We start from the raw sequence: 22,303 nt of genomic DNA, 5'->3' as shown, positions 1-22,303 counted from the left end.
GTCAAAAGCGACTTGTCACGATTTGTGGTCTTAATTGCTCAATGACTCCATTTTACAAAGCGAAAGTGATCTAAGTGTTCCTTTGCTTATTTTACAATCGACTGTATCATAGTCATTCAAAGTGAAAGAATTGTACAATTTACAAGATTTCCTTATAATTATCCTTTTTTCATAATAATAAATCCTTATACACTTTCAAAGCATCATAAGTAAAAGGCGAACTCATTGCTTGAATTTGAATTTGTTTGTTAGTGTTGAGTACAGATGACACCAAGCGTCATCTTAGCTCTTTGTTTTGATAAGACGTTTTTACTCCTCGTACGATCCTTTGCTATTCTTTATTTTGTCCCGAGCCCTTTGAATTGTCCCAAAATACTCGACTTTCAACGTCTTATGAGTCATTTATTCGACATTGACAGTAATTTACTAACAGTTGTTAGTAGAAATAGTACTCGGTCTGCCCATTTTGTAGGTCGTCCAAACAGTAGCTTTTGACCTATTTCAGGCGTTTGCAGCGTGTAGAGGGCTTTGATACTCGTATAGCCAGCATAAATCAATTATTATATATGATATCAAAAGCGCTTACAGTACTTAATCACTAGAGAACCTAAACATTGCTACGAGAAGTACGAGTTATAGTCTCGAACGAGTTCATCGGGTTCAATGATCGATATCGCTCGTCTGTTTGAGAACGGTTGGGTCATCGACTGACCTGCAGGTCAAAGTATTGCAAGATTGAATACAAAATGTAGGACAGCGTGACAGAGTTAAAGGGTTCTCTGTTCTGTGTATACTCCTACTGCGGGCAATTTCAAGAGGGCAGATTAGACCTTGACTTCTAAATTCTGTTCAAACACCTGATATCAAACATATCACAAGAAAAGAACACATGCTATATATTCAGTGTTTCAGCCTGTGGTTACTTTTTATTGAAAACATTAAGGAAAAAACGACGATACATGTATATTATTGCTTAGCATAATCTATGGGTACTTGCAAGTCTGTTTGTTTTTGTGTAAAATAAGTAGTCGTTGCGTATTCTGTATTTAATCATAGGGACTTTGATTTACGAACAGAAATCACGGTATGTCACATATTATGACACACGAAATACATTTACCCAAAGAAACTAATACCATGACTGTCAACCGATTTTGAAATTGACAACATTTCATTCACTATTCAAAAAATAATTCCTTAATCAGAGACTCAGACTCAAATACACAACTTTACCGTTTCTGATGCTTCTGAATCTCTTTAAATTTACATGGAGGCGCAAGATATAACACTGTACATCCATGAAAAGAACATTAAAACTTAACTTCAACTTAAGTGAGTGTAAACAAAATATTGAATGACATCAAAATGGTACAAAGTGGAAGGCTTATCCTAAGAATTCGTCACAAGAGAGCATTCACTTATTAGTATGGTCAAGTTGGGCTGGGAAAACATAGCGGGACATTCAGAAAATCTGCCGGCATAATGTTTTTCACACAGAAACCATGTAACCTTCATAAATGTTACAACTATTCTACGTTATATACAAAGAACTTAAACGTTTCAAATATCGAAATATCAAGTGTACTGTTACAATGCTGAGCTAAAATGTTGACGATCTGCCAAGGGGGTCATCATTTTTGAGCGGGACCGGGGTTACCTAATTTGACGGAGGTGTAAGAAGAATTTTACCACCTACCCTGGCATAATAGTGGAACTTTCAAAGTAACAAATTTTGAGAAAACCGAGAGAGAAAGGGCGATTGAGGGAAAATTGTCTCCATATGGGCACACAGTTGCAATTGCTAAAAAGAGACGTAAAACTGTATGCTAATTTGTTTTGACACAGCCATCTATACAATTGAATCTCTTTCCATGGATTGGAGTACAAATTCGTATACATTTCTCACTGAAAATACATGATGATCATGTACCATAAAATACCTTCAAGGGAATTCTTAGGTACGAATTCAAGTGTACCTATTGATAAATGTACAGTTGTATTTTGCATAAAAAGGCACTATTTTAACATTCAAATCCCCTGCAAATTAGATGGCTCACTTTAGTGTCAGTTATTTTCAAGAATGTTGCATGACATATCCATCCCCACTTGCACTTGTTACGAGGGGAGCTCAGATGTCAGTGGTGTCTACGACCACACGCAAAAACGCAGTGTCGTCTTTGACATAAGCGTGTTGTCTATCATCTAGCATTGGCAATGGCATAAAAAGGGGAAATCCAAAGGCTATGTTCATGTCACTTGTCGGTCGCTTGAAAGATGGGGACTGTGAATCTGGTCGGAACGATTTAATAATGTGCTTCCCGTTGCTTTGATCGATCCACATGAAGGTAACTTTCTGTCGGAATGGCCACTTCAAAATGGCGTCGTATTCTCCTGTCATGATAACGAAGAATATTGAAACGTGATTTCCGTTACCAATCCCATAACCGTTCAGGTATATGCGTGCACACATCTTGTATCCAAATTGGCCAGTGAAAAGTGAGGCGAGTAGATTGGTAGAGATCGGCCATATGTCGCTTCGCTCATCTTTCTGTTGAAATCTGCGATCTTCCACGTGAGAACACCGTCGTAGCTTGCCTCTTCCAATGCCTGTATTCTTACAGCTAGCTCATCTTGTGTCGCATTCAAATGACCCAAGCGATAATTGTATATCAAGCAAAGCTAGGGGATAGTCCAGAACCCCTACGTTGTGCACATGCTCCCGTGCAACCTCAACCTAGATTTGAAGAAAAAATCACGTTGAAAGAAATTGTTGCACCACCAACCGACAGATTATTCTTATTTTTTAGATATCCACATCCTATAGTCATGTTTCCTCTTTTGAAGGCCCTGGAACCAAGGGAAATTAATTTAAAGTGCTTCATTAACAAGGCAATGTCACCTAAGTTTTCATGTTTTACGTATCATTGATCATTTCTTTGATATCATTGAAAATTACCTGATTGCAACAGCCCAAATCACCTGTATTACATAGCTGCGAGGTACGGTGTCCGGCGGTATTGGTAGGATAGGCTCCGTCGGCATTTTCTGTCCTCTAATGGGAAAAGAAACCGAAGATACAAAAAAGATCATTTAGCAGGAGGTATTGTAAAAGCGTTTGGTAATGAGGTTAACGAACTAGATACCCTACGAATTGAAACAGTGAAAAAGAACTGAAATTGGCGATTACATCGTACAGATAGATTAGTAGTACGGATTTATGACGTTTTACAAATTGTGTTCGTCTGTTCATTTTTTGTTGAAATGTTATCGTCAGGGGTACGGTAAATTGTGTGGGTGACACTGATACCAGGTTTTACTACGCAGTCTATCGATTACTCTTTCAGTATGTCTTAACTCTACGAAAATTGCAAAATTTGGTAAACTTGCTCCTTATCAAAACCGCTATTCTGTGTCGGCAGAAAAAGAGAAGCAACGTCAGATAATGTATAAATCTCAGCATTTTGTGAACTTTTTTCACATTGAAAGTGTTGTCGTAGATTTTGCAAGGGCATACTACGTAGTTCTACCTCCCCCCAAAAAATGACTTTCACCTCTTTACCTGCATTGCTCGATTGAAGCTTGATTTGTCTAGCTTCTTTCTGCAGCATTCAAAATGTCTCTGCACGTATATGTAAGAAAGACAAGGTGAGGTCAAATCTCAAGTTAATTTATGAAATATGTTACTTGAATAGATGCTTGAATTGTTGTCTACCAGTTTTGGTAGGACTTATTTCAATCTTTGTATATAGTTCCAATCAACATCTTTCCTTTAGTTTTTGTATGATAAATTTGTGTTTTACATGGGTCAATTAACTAAACATTATTTATTTACAATACAGTATGTCAAACCACCTTATGTGAACTCGCTGTAACCTACGGATTTGATTAGATGTAAGTCAACATATTAACTGGCAGGTCAGTTTCATTATCTACTAACCTCAAAGACAAGAAATGTCCCTCTCCATCTGCAACTATTATTGGGACAGGTGACGGTCATTGGCCACATATCCCGCCTGGCACCTGTGTCTCGGTAAACCTTCATTTGAAAAACATTGATACGCTAAGATCAGCTTTTACAGTACACAATGATTTGCAGACTTTTTTCTCTAAATTTAATTCAAAGCTTTCAAATAATTATCAATTACAACAAACGTTGGAAGAACATGACCATTGTGGAAAGAACAATAAGGACATTTACCTTTGCCTTCGATAATTTCTCTCCACAGCCGTCATCCTCTGGGCACCCTGCACACATATGATATTCTTGTCGGCTGTTCAGAGATATAAATTTGGCATTTTCAATTTAAGAAAGTTTTATCTAATCATAAAATCAAATTAGTCCAGCCTTACAACAAAAGGAGAGTCAAGGTACTAGTGTCTTTCTAATATCAATCTATACAATTTATGACATATAACGTTCTAAACTAAACTGCAATTGACTCTTTTAAATTTATGGAAGTATATTTAGACAGTCTACATCAGCTGAACATCGGCTTCATCTGACATTCTAACAACTAAAGAACTTGAAAATATATCCATGACAACAGTATATAAAAGAGCTAGAAAGAAAATATGCACTTCTCGTACTTCAATATGTCGTCGATGCAGGCCTTACAAAATCGATGACCACAGTCTGTTTGATACGGATCCTGAAGAGCGTGTGGCCCTGCAGTACATTTGTATCTTGATGGCAGCCTTGACTGAAATATTTCCAAGGGATACCCTGCCATGTTGTAATTGTTCTTTGCTCGGCAATTATTGGTTTGTGACAAGGTCCTTTCTGAAAGTAGAAGAAGCAAACTGAATTTACACAACAGTATTTGTGTTTATTTGACATGTGGCTTGGCATCATTTGGTATCGCAAATGCCATCCTATGCTGTAAAGAGGCTATATTCGCCATTTTCTAATAATCATATAATACCCAGGAAAACCAAACGTGCACAGAAGAATTTGCCTAAAAAAATGCACAAATAGAACTATATCTCGATGAATGCATGAGATAAAGATATAGTCTGAGTTTTATTCAGAAAGGATATTTGTAATGTGGATTCCAGAGGATTCTCGTACGACTATAAACGACTAAATATCAGAGTCCAAAAAGAGTGAACGCTCAGATATCTTTCACGTTTTATCATGCACCATCTCAAAAAGTTCCCATAATACTTAACATAATAAGTGGATGGAATATCGTAAAATATTTTTATATGTTCATCAACCATAACATCACTCAAAACGATTTACTTGAAATGTTGTGGTCTTTCGACGCTAACAGTACATTTTCAGGCACTATTTGGTCAGAGAAGTACAAGTACAAGTGCCAAGGGCATGAAAACGATCTCCGGATACATTTAAATCCTTTAGGTCTGGCTTCTGTATACCCTTTACGCATTTGAACAATTACCCTCTGGCTGGACATTATTCTAGTTTCACCATAAATCATCTCTTGTTTTACTTAGAAAGTTTCAGGTAGAACCTTCATTAATTTGCCAATAAAGTAAGTTTTGACTCATATAAGACAAAATACTCTCACGAGCCTAACATTCGAAAATCTGTTGGTTTTAATTTCCATTTGGTTTCTGCTCTAAGTTCAACAATGTCAAACGCGCATGCGTCCCAATACTTGTAATGGTCATTCATTGGTTTTATCATATACCCTAGAAAGGGGTCAATGGTTTTATTTCCCCATTTCCCGCCTGTATTTTCACAAGTGCGCATGCGTATGTAAACAAAGCGCTCCTAGGTAGCGTACCAAGCGGCCGGTCTTCCACAATCCAAGTCTCGAGATTGGTCTAATCGGAATATTTTTAAATATAATGCCACATTCGTTTAAGATTACAAGCGTTGTTTGTTCTTGTATTTTGGATTTCACGGAAATGTGAACAAGGTAAGATACCGGAAGCTACAGCCAAAAATACTTCCTTGTCAGTTGTGGTTCGTCCAATAATGATCGTAAGCTTTTCCGTTTCATGATGCAAACATAACTTGTTTACTATTATCACTGTATTGTATGTTACATCTTGACTGTTCCATAGTATTCAATCTTACATTCACCGACATTTGCCCTAACCCTATGACTCAGCTATTCAATGAAGCTACGCCAGGTGCAGTTACTACACTTTACGTAGCCAAGTGCATAATTTGCTGCAAAAGAGTGATAAAATTGATCTGCAGCTTTGCTTTTCTGCAAAGAATATTGACGTTACTCGCGATGGGAAAGTAAGAAGTAAGGAAATGCGAAACCATACAAATTCTGACGAAGTTCACGCGAAAACGAAAAAACCCTGCAGAATTCAATTCAGACTACGTCTTCCATGATTTACTGTAAGGGTCAACCACGAGTGTACAGACAAGATGCAAATGATTAGCCTTTTTGGTGATATATTGACATCGGTAACAGAAACAAGTCAGTGCTCTTGAGAAGACACATACCATACTGATACTATGTGACAAAAACATCTCATATGATAGTCATATTACCAGCTTCATGCTTATGGGTCCACGAAAAAAACGTTTTTAAACGTCTTGAAAATTAGTAAGTCTTCAAGGTATAGAACGTTGGTTAGAAATGCCGAGAATTGACTTTCTGTGACCCCAATGCATAACACGAATACCGATTTTGAAGAGAGCGAGGAAGTGAAACTCGAAACATGTGACACGCCAGACTGATGTGTACAATTTCAGTTGACGCGTGAGTCCTTGAAGCACAAAGTTTCCGAGGAGATCCCAACCAATGTTAAAAGACTGTGGTATATCTTTGAGATGTGCAAATAGTTTTGTTTATAATTAAAAAGTAACTGTTAAAAACGCGATAGACTAAGAATGTTGGTTTTTGTTCAGTTGTCTTAATTTTATTATACAATGTACATGCGCTCTGTATGAGAGAACTAATGCGTTTATCAGTTGCCAGTTATATTTGTGCGGGACCGTGCTATGTAAACACGCACTGATAGGTCGCTGTGTTGACACAAGGTACCAACCACGACTACAATGACCAAGTGTTGCAATGTGGTTTCATGGATGGTCGTGTTGAATTGCGATCACTAGTATTTGCAATCCCCGCGATAGTTCATGTCATGTACGCGCCCACTATATTATCCATGTGGTACTAATCATTACTCGATAAAAACGTCTGTAAGGTTGCATGAGAAACTGCTTCTCTATTTACCTAATAGTGAAACCCCCTTCTACACAGAATCGAAGTTGGCTGAACAACATAAGCGCACCTTCTTCCATCACCAGTCAGTCTCGAGTAACTGTACAGTTCTGAACAGTCTGAGCCGATACAAACACGCCTTCGCCATACCTTCGGATATTACCCAATCAAATTTGACATTGTGGGGGTGTGTTCCCGCTAAGCCAATCAAAGTGTAGTCTGCACGACTCATGTTCTTAGACCCAAAATAGAACTTACGTTATCATCATTATTGGAACCTAATATCTAATATCTTTGAAAAGGGAGCTTCCCCTCAGAAATATTTGACAATGCTCAAGTTTTACTTGTTGCATCATTTTATTATTTGTAAATAAGAGAACATGTTTTCTTTCTTAATGTTAGTATACATTTGACCAAACTGTACTTAATGACCTAATGGTTCCTGAACTACGAGGAGTCACGGAACCCATTGATGTGATTTACGTCACTGTTTCCTAGCAACAGCATGCTCATGTCTGTTTGTTAAAATTTATAAATAACCCCTGACAGCGTCCAGGGCACTGTTAGTAAGCGCTGTGTCTGGACATCGAACATACTGGCAGTTGCATTTTTAAAATGTGTATTCAATACTTAGAACTACACTAACCCTGTTTGAATGAGGTCTTCGTTGATTATTTTGTAGTACACGTTCTTAATGTTGTGATTGACAGGTATGCACATCTTTAAAAAACAGATTGTGATTTTAGATTGAATACATATCAATGCCAGTGGTAAACAGTTAATGCCTTAATCTCATTGAAATGGTATTATATAGAAGTCTGAAGTACCCCTCTCCGTATTTTGTAGCATCGTCAAAATAAGAGTGTCCTTCTGACTCCGTATGTACCTAGTCATTAAGTTCAAATTTGAATTTCTTAAACTTCATACCCGATCTTAAGGTTAAAAAATTAGAACCCGCGATCTTAGGTTGCCCTTGTAGAAGTTTTATATTTTGCAATGGAGGAAGTCTTTACAGAGAACGCTAGTAATGTAACAGTGAACAGAATGAAGGGAACCCATGTCTGCCAGTCCTTTCGCTGGCGATCTCGATAGTTGGAGGTTTAAAAACATCACTTAGTACGTTGTCCACATCTAACACCGGCCCCATCGTAATTTCAGTCAGTCAACAACTAAACCTCATGCAATCGTATGGAATTCTTGAGTTGATCATCTTAATACATTTTACATCAAAATAGAGACATTCATGCATTTAACAAATGTTAATAATTATTTGAAATAATTTTTGAACCTCCCATTCGAAAGTCGGTCGAAAGAAGAGCAGAGCGTTGGCATTAACTATCTATAGGAGGTTAAGATTTGCAATATTGCAGTAAACCTTTATACATACAAAGAAGCTTGCAATAACTATGACCGATGAGAGGAGAGGTCAGTGCGCGCGCAGTTCTGTGAATACATTTAAATATATTTTTTTCATGGACAGAGAATCAACTGAAATTAGCGTCTTTGTCTATTAACTTTCCACAAGAATAATTACAACCTAATAATGGTTGATGCCGAAAAAAAACACACTATTAGGCTATTGACAATACCCCAAACAGGATTTAGGACTGGATCAGTTGATGTCAAACAGTTTGTCCTATTTAGCATTGGAGATGTAACATTTCCATAATGGTTAGGTATTAAAAAGGTGGTCGATAGTTCTCGTTATTCACCAGTGGAATTGTTACGTAAATTACCAGTTCTTTTCTATCTCATATTCCTCAGCCCTTTCTCAATAAATAAAGGTACAGTCCACGAGGTAGCTCCGTGACACGACAGTTACGAGATCTAAGAGGCTAATCTAATAATATCTGAAAGTTCGACTCATTTTATTCGCGCGTATTTTTTATTTATGCAGCTCCCCCATTGTTTTGTGTCACAACTATCGCTACAGTCACTGACAACCATCGCATCATTGCTATTTGCGTTGAATGCATTTCCTTTCAGAGACTTACAGCTAAGAATTCTCGTAAAATGTTCCGATTCTTTCGCTTTTGACAAAATGTTTCGTAACAGAGAATTGAAGAAAATTGACGCGATTTGACAGATATTTCTATGGTTTATGGGCGTACAGCATAGTGGCATGCGCGTATCGGACAGTATAGTAGTGAAAGAAATATTTAAGCAATTATGTACACCCTCCCAGAAACTTTTCACGACATAATATACGAGGCGAAGCGCAGTACATAGAGTGTAAAGTTTTCTAGAGTCCATAGAAACAAATGTGAAATTGACCTATGCCTCCATACCTATGTGCCTGTCTGTTCGTTGCTCCTGTTTTTTCTGGGACGCGTGGAGAGGCCCGAATGAAGCCAGCCTTTAAGGCATACCTAGATACCCAGGAACAAACAACATACTGGCGAATGTCATATCGTCGTGTGTCACATACGGATATCGTGGTTTTAAACTAAATAGGTCATTGCTTCTTCATTTATGTCATTTCTACCAATCAGACCAACGCGCATATTAATCTTAACCCGGAAGCAAAGTGACACTTGTTGTTGTACATAATACCCATAATACCTTTTCCCTTAGCAACAGGTCATAAACATATACATACTTGGTGTTCAGCGCCGGCAATAATATTCAGGATATAGTTTAGGACATACTGTTCACTGTCATCGGCAATACTTTTAAGGTATGTTTTACCATGGTTTCCACTACATAACGTATGAAAATACGTATCGGCCTGTACAAAATAACAGTTCATAAAAAAATTCCTTGAGAGAGCAATGATTAGTTCAGTTCTCAAGCTCAAAGCAGGACAGTAACACGAGTCAACGTACAATGAGTTGAGTGTACACAATATCATAATGCTAATTCTATCATGCTAATTCTTCAGCACAAACATTGAGCTTTTATCAGCTATAACACTAAAAAGGGAACCCGAAGGTTAGATCATAATTGCAGTCCTTCGATCATCAGACAGGTGAGATTATTATTGGTCTAAAACCGTAGTATGCTGGTTGAAAAGTTCAGATGCTATCGCAGAGTATGCGATCGAGAAAATTATGTAAAATGGCTGCTAAAATTTTATCAGTAGAACATTGCCAAAGAATCCTGAACCTGTGTTTGCTGATGTATTGATGATTTTTATGTATATGCACATGTATTTCTACTTTAAATTTTGCAACTTGGTAGAACTAACGGCTCGAATTGCCTTCAAATCTTTACGTTACTTTATTTTTTATCTAGCACTAATGGTGATTTGAACACCTTTAGTTTTCACTTTCCAGGTTGCTTTGCAGATTGAGCACGTATCCCACGAGTCATCAAATCTGCGAAAGGACTGTATTTTATCCCAGTCACGCCAAGCCATGTTCAAATCACTAAATCATCGCATTTATGCGGAAGTGATAGCTAAATTAGAAAAAAACACTATGTTTGTATGAGCTAGCGATAAAAAGGTCTATGCAATAAAAATCAAACAAATGAAGTGAGAGGTCAAATTGCACACTGGAAAAGACATTTTCATAAAACATTCAGGCAGAATCCCTGCTAATTAAACAGACTACTGTTCAAGAACAGACACAACGAATGCTGATACATTTTTCTTTATGGTAAATATCGCATGCTATTTGTACTTTCTGTCGAAAATGCCATAAAATCAGCTCTACACTCTATCATTGCATTTTCGACGTGGTTCAATGCAATACGTGCAGAGAAATACATTGACGTTAGCCACAAAGGGCTCGACAACAAAATGCAATGACTATGAAAGACAGTGTCAATATAGGACGATTACATTGAGTACTTAATATTCCCTCACTTGTGGTCATCCGTTTTAATACTCGTATTATCAAGACTATATACACAACTTTAAAACTGAGCAAATACGGACATTCTTCGTGGAAGTACTCCTTCGCAAGCGAAACGATGTTCACTCGGGCGGGGGATCTTCCTCAAATACCGAGCCAGGCCGTACGGGACGGATGGTGATCATCGAGCTCTAAGTATATTTCGAGACACGCTTGCTCGGTCACGACCATGTTTATCTAGTAACTTAACCCTGATAACCCGCCACAAATCATCCGATGCAAAATTAAAAAACGTAACTTTTTGCTAATTTCACGGTATTGAACACTGCGTTTGTGCAAGTTTGTGTAGTTTTCAGTAGGATGGTAACAAAAAGTTACATATAGTTCGGCAGGAACCTTTCAGTTGTAACTCTCACATAAAAAGAAGCTTCAAATGTGATTCAAATTTGACTCGGCGAGTTATATTACGTAAAGTAAAACTATTTAATAACGAAGTTAAGTCTTACCTGCGGTAAAACAAGGTCAAGGCGACGCTGATTTGGAACTCGCGAAGGCTTTCGTGTCACACCGACTGAACAGAGCCAGAGCTGTTTGACTACATGGCGCTTATAACGGTTTGTCTATGCTACATTTGATCAATAGGGTAACAGAATATAATGATGTCAAAAAGGCGAATGGGATTTGCGATTGGTCAACATTACAACCACGATGCAATGGAAAAACCAATGTTGGCACGTTTACAAACTAATTTTCAGTCTTCCTAGGCGACCATAAAAAGGTGCTGTAAAGCACAACAACCGCGGGAACAGGCGTTGAATGCAAAATCAACAAACGACGCAATACCGAGGCATCCGAGAGTTCATTTTAATGTACCTACGTTAAATGCCTTTTATCTAGCCATTATTTTAATTTTACGACAGTAGGTAGAGCATCTATTCCTCTACCAACTCAACTAGATTATATCACATTAATGGTAAAGTACAATCTTAATCTAAAACAACGCTGACGCAAAAAATCATGCTAGCCCATGCCCTTTTTTCAATTGCTAATGTTCATATTGTTCGACATTCAAGTAAGACATATTGTTCAGGAATGTTTTGTATTCGTTCCAGTCTTTGATTATTGAGTACATTTACACTTCGCTATTAAGGTTTCTCGAATATTTTTATATCTCAACACAGGGGACAATTTCAGCGAGGGAGTCGATGAATATAGATGCAGCTTCGATGCAGTCGTACTCTGTATTTTGACATACTCACGGTCCCTCTACAAAAGGAGGGACCGTGCATACATTAATCCGTTGTTCATATAATTCGTGTTAATTAAATGTTACCTAACATGAAGTGATACCGTGTGATGCCTTGGGAAGTGTGATATTACAATTTGATTTATCTCTGACTGCCCTCTTTAAGTACAGTCTACCATAGAGAAACATAAATAGAGTGGCAACGGGTATTGTTTAAGGCGTGAAGCGGTTACGTAACCCATCCATGTTCGCCTGGCCTCAGGTTACTCTCGCCTCTCTTTTCCGAAGAGTGCCGACCATGAATCCTTCGGTAATTTTCGGATTTTCGCCAATTGTTAAGCGAAAGTTTGTTCGGCAAAGTTTGTGTTGTTGTTGTCGTGTGGTGCTGAGCAGAATTGACGTGCTGGCGAAAACGGGAGGGTTTTGAGCTTCAGGAAAATGATTTTACCGTTTTAAAAATTCCTCTCATATTTTTATGAATATGTAATGAGTGTGTTTGAACCAAATTTGAAAGTCTTTTATCGCTACTGTCTGGTTTTACTCAATGGTTTACGGTCAGTCACACCCTCTTTTACACGTGCGTCAAGGAAGGACATGTTTATGAAACTGCTGGCGTGTTTATGTTTTGATTAGCGTGAAGCAGTATTTCTGCCCTGAGAGCTCACAAAGTAACTATGGTTGCTACGCGACTGGCAGTACGATGCCATCTCGTCGTATTTTTCGCATAATCTCGTGTAATTATCAACCACAATCAAAGCCTCTAAAAAGTTTAACACCTTTGGAGCTCATTTTAATATGAAAAGCCAATAGTCTACCGAGACGACCATGGAACAAAAGGCATGCAAGCGTTGCGACTCTGTCTGTGTTACTCTGTAAGTCTACCAATAAACATGATACACATGCCACGTGTGACTGGGAGACTTCGACCTGTGTAATTGACACATGGCTTTTGTCAAGAATTAAGACCTCCATTTAAAACGCCTTCATTTGGGTTTTCTCCAACCAACTGTATACACAACAAACACCTCGCATTTGTGATGCAATATTGTCACCCCAGCAAAAGCCAGTCAAATTCTAGCAGCAATGTTTCATATCAAGTGTCCTTGGGAAAAGGGAACCTATTACCCAAAACCACGGGAAAGGGGGAGTTTTCGTATATTAGGGTGTATTTTTGTCAAAAACCTCCGATAAGGAATGTTTTGAAATTTTGTGGAACAAGACGGATATCTAGCCTTTTCTGTGAGTGCCACCATCGGATACAAACTACATGACTTCTGTTAGCCTTGCGAACCCAAAAGAGGTGGACCATGTGCACATCGACATAAACAAAGATAAAACAGATACAAAAGAGTCAGCCTCAATTTCTATGACACTGCTTATGCTTTCGGAAGTCACAGGCGATCTATTCAAATTAAGGTAAACGGACGTGTTGACATTTACTCCAAGAAATATTAACTGGTGTACTTAATCATAACAATGATTTTTTGTAAACTAAATCCGTGGCACAATTTGGCCAACCAATAAACCAATTTGCATTTTCAAAAAAGAAAATCGAAGTGGAGCTAATTTTCAATTTTCAAATGGTTTTATCATCTTGATTATTAACTTTTAGGCCTATTTCTAAATTTAAAATCTTTGGGCTGAGATTGAAATATAGGAAACAGGTGTATACTGCTGTGAGGATGGCACTTTACGGCCATTCAAATTTCCCTCTAACAAACTCCATTTCCCACAATTCGTATTCCGTTTTTTCAATTTTCAATATACCAAATGTCCGATTTTCCCATTTCATTTGGGGCGTGGCCCAGTATCTTTTCATACTATGGCGGAAATAATTGTATCGAATTGGAATTAAGGTGTAACATTTATCTCAGTGTGACCAAATGTACTGGGGCGGGGCTTACGATAATTAGAACAAGATACTTTTAAAATTAGCGGGAATGAGGGACTGGTCAGTTTCTTCGGCCTTGGAGGCCGGTGGATTCATGGGGGTCACCCTGTTTTTCACTTTGGTGATGGGGTCACCTATTTTGTAATGCCCAATTAGGGGGTCAGTGTGTTTTTAAATTTCGACACGGGCTCATACTTGCCTAAAATGCATCGTACTAGCCATGAATTTCATCATTCAGTTTCATTTTTCGGCGCGCCCTTTGGGCGCGTAACTTTACTAATATGAGGTTATTACGAAAATACCGCAAAGGATGCACGAGGACATTGGCGTAGCGTATCGCTCGACGCGAAGCGGAGGGTGATGCACGGCGCCGATGTCATAGTGCATCCTTTGCGGTATTTTCGTGATAATCTTATTATTATACATCTTACATTCTTCACTGGGACATCAAATTGTCTAGCTGTGCAGCTATCTGTTGGCGGGATAGGGTGCGTGGCTATGCAGGTCATCAAAAGGTCAACCCCGCCTTTTGATGACCCGCATAGCGGCGCACGCTACCACGCCAACAATAACTGCTTTTTCCACAGCTACAAATTGTCAGAGTAGTGACCGTTTTAGTGCAATATCAACATTTTTTCTTCCGATTTATAGTGCAAATGTAGAACGCTATCTCAGACGGCTTCTGCAAGCTCTGGAGTGTGTGTACTACACACGTACGTACAGAGCGCGCGAGGCTGAACAAACTGGCCAGTCCCTAACATCGTATCACATACTGGAAGACAAGAAAAAAACTGTTCTTTGGATGGTAGAGTGCGCGTGCACTTCAGCCGCAAGAAATTCAAGAAATGGGTGAAAAAGGAAGAAGTCACCGCGAAATAGGTGTTCATCTCCAAAATGTTTTGCCCAGGGCAAGTGGTATCTCTGAACGAACTGTTAGACGATGATGTCTCAAACATGATATCAAACGCCTTTAAGGTCAAGATTTTGATCGGGTTGGAACAGGTGCAATTTATAAAGTGAGCCGGCATACGAATTAAAACTATGATTGGTTACTTAGATCATTATGAGGAGAACATCATTGCGTACAAAGATTGACAGCTGAATAAATTGATCAGATAAAATGAATGTTGATGCCGCGCTCTGATTGGGCTGATGACTGTCACAGCTTATACACAATGTTCCAGATTGCGACATTGACGGGAAGCGCGCAAAACTTCAGCAGGTCAGGTCAAACTGATTATATCGGACTTTCCTTTCCGGCGGCCGCAACACTATTGTTCTTTGTATGTTCGTTACTCTATCCGTTGAACGACTTGCCCGCGCAAACAACTGTCACAATTTGATTCATTCCTAGGCCAAAGATAGATACTATCAGCTGCCACGCCCCAAATGAAATGGGAAAATCGGACATTTGGTATATTGGAAATTGAAAAAAACGGAAATACAAATTGTGTGAAATAGAGTTCGTCAGAGGGAAATTTGAATGGCCGTAAAGTGCCATCCTCACAGCAGTATACACCTGTTTCCTATATTTCAATCTCAGCCCAAAGATTTTAAATTTAGAAATAGGCCTAAAAGTTAATAATCAAGATGATAAAACCATTTGAAAATTGAAAATTAGCTCCATTTCGATTTTCTTTTTGAAAATGCAATTGGTTTATTGGTTGGCCGAATTCTGCCACGGATTAAACTAGTGCTGCCGTGCTCTAGGATGCACCTACGCAATCCGTATAGTGATTTATCATAAACAATAAGATTATAAGTATATGATATTTACTTTCCGCATTGTTTATGAAGCCACGAGTAGTATCAATTTTGTCAATTGCATATGAGCTCTTTTGCTTCGCTAAATGGTTGAAACAAATGCTCGACACCGATAAACATCGTCATATTCAATTTATGCAAGTGGCATGTGCGCTCAGTATGACATGTACCCCGTTTGCAAATCAGTTTTTCAGTTGTATTTATGTTTCTGTGTTACTTATTTGTGGTGGAATTCACATGCAACAAAAATTCAAAGGGCGAACTTGTTTGTCTTCGTTAACTCTCAAACGATCACTGAAAAAGCCTGCAATGTTTTCCCTTTTTTGATAATTTACTCTTGTTTTCTACAGATAGTAAATACCACTAGAACATTTTGAGAAGTGAACTGTGACTGCCTGAGCGTTAATCATCTCTTGACCACAAGCTTAATAGGTGAAGATGCACAGCTGTTCAGAAGAAGATGTTTACAACGAAAATATGGTATTTAAACACACTAAATTTTGATTTGCAATTTTAAAATTTGATAAAGAGTTGTTGAAAGTCAATGTTTATGTATACGATTGGAACTAATTTGTGACAACTGGATATTCATATTTTTCAAATTGAGTGTTAGGTGCCCTATAGTTGAATGTTGCAATATTACAAATTACCCGTAAAAACAAGTGTATAACTCAAAAAGAAAAAAAAAGAGCTTCCATTTGCAGATTAAACGGACCTTAATTCACCATCCAATTATCCCAATTTGAAATTAGTTCCAATCGTGTAAATTAAAATGTTTTGATTCGTTGCCTGGCATTCGAACTACATCGACTCTAAATGCTAGAGAGGGCAAACTATCTTCCTTTTGATTCGTTTGATATTGTTCAGTGGTGTTGTGATTTCACTAAAGTGAAAATACAAGCTTATCTTTTCCAAGGAGTAATTTCCAATTGTATGTCCATGGATTTTAGATTAGGAGACGTTCGGGAACTGCAACAAGCATTTTGAAGATTATCTGGCAGCATTACACACACGTACCTATGTTAACCTTCGACATTATCGCATATATCATCTATATCGGCATTTACTTTGTTAAAATCTGCCAGTGTATGCCAGTATGTGCTTTTCGTATACACATTGTTCAGTAATTTCTTTTTAGTGAACGTTTTGTTTATTATAAAATTGAATTAATCGTATTACTTGACGACGTGGCATGGCCACGAGTATTCATGCTCAAAGGCTAAAGTCATATATTAGGCCAGCCGTATACACATTTTTTGTGTAATAAACTCTTCATTAGAATTCCTTATACAAATATATTTGTCACTTATTAACACGATGATCAGGGTCGTATCAAACCAGCTGTCTTACCTTCTGAAATAATCACTACAAAACAAATACCTGCGCATGTATGTTAAGGTATGGGTCTGAGAGACTTTGAACATTTTAGAATAGTTAAGGATCAAGTTTTAGAAAGTTCTGATCCAAATTACTTTAAAGTTGGCAACAATATATTGCTAAGTGTATATAAGCGAAATTTTTGCAAATCATTAGATTTGGATCACAAATGATCACACCAAAATCACAAGTGGGATATAATGAGATATTTCAACTTCACAGACAAACCTTTATTCAAATTAAAGTATTAGTAGATATAACGAACCATGAAAGCTCACGTAACAGCCACTGACCAATTAGAAAGTATTAACTTTTGACAGTATTTGTCTTCAAAATCCTAAAAAAATCAAGCAATATTTACATTTCACGGACATTTTTAAATATTTATTAGATGTTTCAACGTATTTCATCCAGGTTATGGTGTCTGTTATATGTTGAATTAGAATTGCTCTTTCAGAATATGCACAAAAACTTTGAGTCTACAAGTTGAAAATTTATCTTTTTCTAAATCTATAAATTTTGGCAAGAAAATGGCAATTTTAAGTCACGTGACTAGGTCTATCAGCATTAATCATTTTCTTTCCGTTAAGATATAACAAAGTATATAACAATATGAAAGAAATTGACCAAATTTCAGTCAATTTGACAATATCCCTTGAAATAATGCAGTCCCGTATATTTTCTGCGGTGACCCCCGCCCTAACTTATATTTTTTGTTAAATTATGTAATTTACGCATAAATTGTGATGATATTGTATCCTGAAAACATTGACTAGCAAAACACCATCGAAATATTTCTAGGTTGAAAAACGGTATGAATTTTCTCAGACAAACATTGCATTCACATGTTATGCTTCTAAGAACTATAGCAAAAAATTGTTAGTTTTTTATTTCGAGAAGTTTAACTTCTCTCGTTGGAAGTTTACTACTATCATAGAAAGAATTTTAATATGAATATCCTAGTATATTGATACTAACGCATCGTCTACTTGGGGAACTTGTGCGATGAGGTACTTGACGATCAACAAAGTAGAGGATCATAAGGAGTTAGACTGGTATGAGGAGGGTTTATTGGCTTGATTTCACCATACAGTAACGTGCCCAGCAGGATCGTGTTCTGCTCTTTCTCATAAAATTCTCCCTTAAAAGAGGGAAATTACAATCTAATCGTGCTGATTTACTAAAATGGTCGTCCATTGTGCACAAATTGAAATATATTTCCATACAAATGTTAAGGTCTCAATGTACATAGAGTGATTGGTTCGCACTTAATTAAAGCCGGTTTTGTAACAGTCCTTGATTGTTCCTCAAGATATACTTGCTATTTAAAGCAAGATATCTCCAGCAAGATAAAATACCGCTAGTTTTCAATCGGGTTCGAACCCAAACATACGGCTCAGTCGCCTAGCGGAGAGGCCACATTTGTTATAAAAGTTTTGCTGAATCACTGATACTCCTTGAACTCTGCTCATATTGAAGTACGTTTGAGTGCAAGGTGATTGACCTATAACAATAACTAATAAGAGTCCGTAATCATTCGATACATAAGAGTAAATAAATATGAATATAGTGACTACATAATTCTTGCCTTGTAACAATATAAAATTTATGACGAACTTTGATCGATCTGTTCGTTTCAGTTCCAGCACTCTGAAGATTTTAAATTTCAGTGATGACTGTGCAATACTTATCGATTATAATTTTCTCATGTCCGTCTATAAATTTAATGCAATAAGCAAAGTGCTTATTCTGTTTAAAATGCTCAATTCGGTTTAGCCTCGCTCCGCAGTAAAGATCCTATGGAGGGAGGTGATTCCTATGTTACGTAAATACGTTGCCACAATGTTTACGGTTTTGTTTGCCAATGGCTTGGTAGCATGACCTGCTGCCTCTTAATGACGTAAACCCGCAAATAAACAGCCCATCGTTCGAAATTCGGGCGGTCATACCACATCTTCATTTCTTGTCGTATGCTTGGGCGCTTTTTCAGAAGCGAACGATTCACTTGTTGCTTGGTAGTATCCGCATTGCATTCATATTAACGAGCATTATCCTAGCATCGTGGGATTTCTGCCAGGTACTAGATGCTTTTCCACCAGAATGACAAAATATATACAATTCTACGGTAACATTTCATAACTTTAATAGCTTGATATAAGTAATTATTCCTCTCCATCAGGCGAACCAAACTAAATACTCGGAATATCAGACCACGTACTGTTTTCTTTCTTTTCAGTGAAAGTCGTGTGGTATTTGTTATAATTTCTCAAAGTGGTACCATAATGTCATGATTTTCACTATCTCAGTTGACAGCGAATATTTAATTTTGTGAAATGTCACATGAAATGTTTCGGGCGAAATTAAAAGTGACCACAGATGTGCACAGTGCAATATATCTTAGCATGGATTACAACAGTTTACATTTATACAAGAGTCTGTACTTTAAAATACTACAAGCAATTTTCAACAGTGCTATTAATCAGGCTATAGAAATTGTCTTAGGATAATTTTTATAGTTCATTTAATCCTGAAAATACATAATACCATAACATTTTCATTTCATTTTTCCAGTTTTTTTTTAATGTAAATTTTGTACGTATACGTCAGCTTCTCCTCTTTTTGATGTTTAGTATGTGGTGGGGGATTGACTTTGTATAGGCGATTTGCACATGTTTTACACAACCAATCCTCCTTGGACTCTTTTTTATTGTTTGAATAAATAAACAAATATAATAATTGCTACAGTACGGGATTTCTATTGGCCAATACAAATTATAATACTTTTGTACCAGAAGCCCCTTCTTAAAGTTATCTCTGAAATTAACTTCAGGTGATCAATCTGAATTTCGCTGTTGCGTCATTCATTATACAATTTCAAGTTTTGACACGTAGGACTCGGCTAAACTTACCTCTTCAAATTCATAAAAGATGACCAAATCAATCGAAATTGCACAATTTTACAATGTCCATGATTAACACAACGTAATAGATGTCTCAATAAAGACACTATGTAGACTGCTTTAATGGCAATTTTTACAATTTTATTTAATTTTGAAATGAAAGAAACTCAAAATGAAAATCGAAATTACAGTGAATTTAATTGTCATGGTGAAAGCGAAAATAAAATAAAAATCGGTGGAAAAACAAAAAGAAACCAAAAACTAACATAACCTACATTTTTTGTTCATTTTAAAAAAGTAAGTGTGATATAGAAAATAAAAATCGACGGGACAAAACTTTTTTGAAATCTTTATCAAAATATAGTGTATTTAAAAAATCAACAGGAAAATTTGAACAAAATCGACAGTACAGTGCATTTAATCATAAAACAGAAATGAAAGTTGCGATTGAAATGCAATTTGACATCAAAATATAAATTAAAGGTAGGAGACTTGGTAATTTGACGATATTGATAAAGTATAATAAAGTAACCATTTGAAATGAGTTAATGAGCTTTCCGGCGGGATGTCGTAATACGTTTGTATGGATCGTCCTACAGGTGAACAGATGTGAAATTTTCAAGTGTTTTATTGACTTACAGATATGAAGTGGTCGATACTGTATACTGACATTCTCTCTGGCGTCGAAGTCGAAACATTAGTTTTTAATTATTTCAACGGAAATACAGTACATGACTGACAAATTTGGTATGATATTATTGGTCTTGAAGGTCGTGTGACAATATTGTTAGTTATGTGGTAAATTTTGTGTAAACAGTTTTATAAGACATTTATTTCGTATTTCATTGACAAGATTAAATACTGCTTGTTCATCATATTTTATCTTAAATTCCATGTCCATGAGCTGGTATTGGAAATAGCAAGCTCGTAACCGTTCCCACGTAAAATGACGCCATCCTTTCAGGGGGACTGCAACCAACACAGCGTAATTTATTCAATAATCCTTTTGCAAATATTAATTAAATTTAAATTAATTTATAAACCCAAGATTAAAGTATTTGTTGAGTTAACCTTTGAGCTTGCCAAGCAGTCATAAGCTGCGTGATAAAGAAGTGTTAATTTATGTGAATGTATGTAAATCACCGATGTCCTGGCTTCTACGAAATTTTATCTATATAATGCCTCATTTGATGATTCATTTCCAATAAAAGCAAACATAGTTTCATATTTCATCATACAGACGAAACTGTACGCAGTGATATCAAGTCACCGTGACAATCAGCTTCTCTTGAAATTTCTATCGACTACGTGTAACCTCGCAAGCTCGACTCGGAAACAAGGTAAGCAATGAAGGAGACGAAATAATTAGAGCCTTGAACTCCTGTATATTTCAACTTCAAGTAGTTAGGGTAAAGATAAGGTTACATTTCATTCGTATCGACGATACTCCCTCTATAATATAATTATGTGACTCAGAATGGGCTTCGTCACGGTTTATACAACCTTTTCAAAAGAAAGATACGAACTTCTGTGTCATCGTTGGATCTGCTTGTATCAGCTTAGTTAGCGTGTATCAATGCATTTAATGTGATATTTGCAGTGAAAATCAGACAAAAATGTATTACAACGCGGGGTCGACAAAAACACAGCTGGGCACATACATCGCTGAGTCAGAGCATGGAGGTACCGTGGTCAGATATGACGTCGGCAAGCGGTCACAGCTTCGTCACATACCATTGTGATACGCATGCGCGCAGTCAACGTTAGTTCATTGACCCAGCACACAGTACGTGAGCCACAATTCCCCTTGATTTGCGCACTCAAACATTGTTTACTAAAGGCTTCTTCAATTTTATCAGTTTCTAAACGATTTGAAACTTAGAATTCAATTTCAGGATTATTTTTTAAAACTATGTTCCAATGATTATTTGTAGAATAAGCGCGGGTTCCCAACCATCTTAGTATAGCGACCACCAGGATCGTGATTATAGGTGCCGTAGGCTGTGAGTTCGAGTCCTATCGAGAATTAAATGATTATCATAATCACCGTCTTGAAACCGTTTACGATAGGGTCAATATACCGTCATCATTACACGGGACTAGCCATATTAGCCGTAATACTATATTTATCTCAGTATGAGAGATATAATATGCTATCATTCCTCTAGTTTAAG

The 22,303-nt window shown here is 37.2% G+C and overlaps 1 protein-coding gene and 1 long non-coding RNA gene across 3 annotated transcripts in view; one reads left to right on the top strand and one right to left on the bottom strand.

Annotated features, from left to right (window-relative positions):
• The window catches only part of LOC139152547 (uncharacterized), a 34,060-nt gene extending 11,865 nt beyond the window's left edge, over positions 1-22,195 (top strand). For both annotated transcript variants that reach the window (XR_011556648.1, XR_011556649.1), the window contains 2 exons: positions 16,203-16,332; positions 21,370-22,195. This is a non-coding gene — a long non-coding RNA (uncharacterized lncRNA). The remainder of the gene's footprint in view (positions 1-16,202; positions 16,333-21,369) is intronic.
• Positions 1,150-22,303, bottom strand: part of LOC139152545 (TNF receptor-associated factor 2-like) — a 41,583-nt gene continuing 20,429 nt past the window's right edge. The window contains exons 2-7 of the mRNA XM_070725760.1: positions 4,588-4,780; positions 4,199-4,271; positions 3,938-4,036; positions 3,560-3,619; positions 2,957-3,052; positions 1,150-2,734 (exon numbers count right to left, since the gene is read on the bottom strand). Of these exons, the coding sequence (XP_070581861.1) occupies positions 2,627-2,734; positions 2,957-3,052; positions 3,560-3,619; positions 3,938-4,036; positions 4,199-4,271; positions 4,588-4,730 (579 nt within the window). The 5' untranslated portion in view covers positions 4,731-4,780 and the 3' untranslated portion in view covers positions 1,150-2,626. The remainder of the gene's footprint in view (positions 2,735-2,956; positions 3,053-3,559; positions 3,620-3,937; positions 4,037-4,198; positions 4,272-4,587; positions 4,781-22,303) is intronic.

The sequence above is a fragment of the Ptychodera flava genome, chromosome 16, assembly GCF_041260155.1.
Source record: "Ptychodera flava strain L36383 chromosome 16, AS_Pfla_20210202, whole genome shotgun sequence".
In the NCBI taxonomy this organism is placed as follows: domain Eukaryota; kingdom Metazoa; phylum Hemichordata; class Enteropneusta; family Ptychoderidae; genus Ptychodera; species Ptychodera flava.
This window is presented reverse-complemented; position numbering and strand designations above follow the sequence as displayed.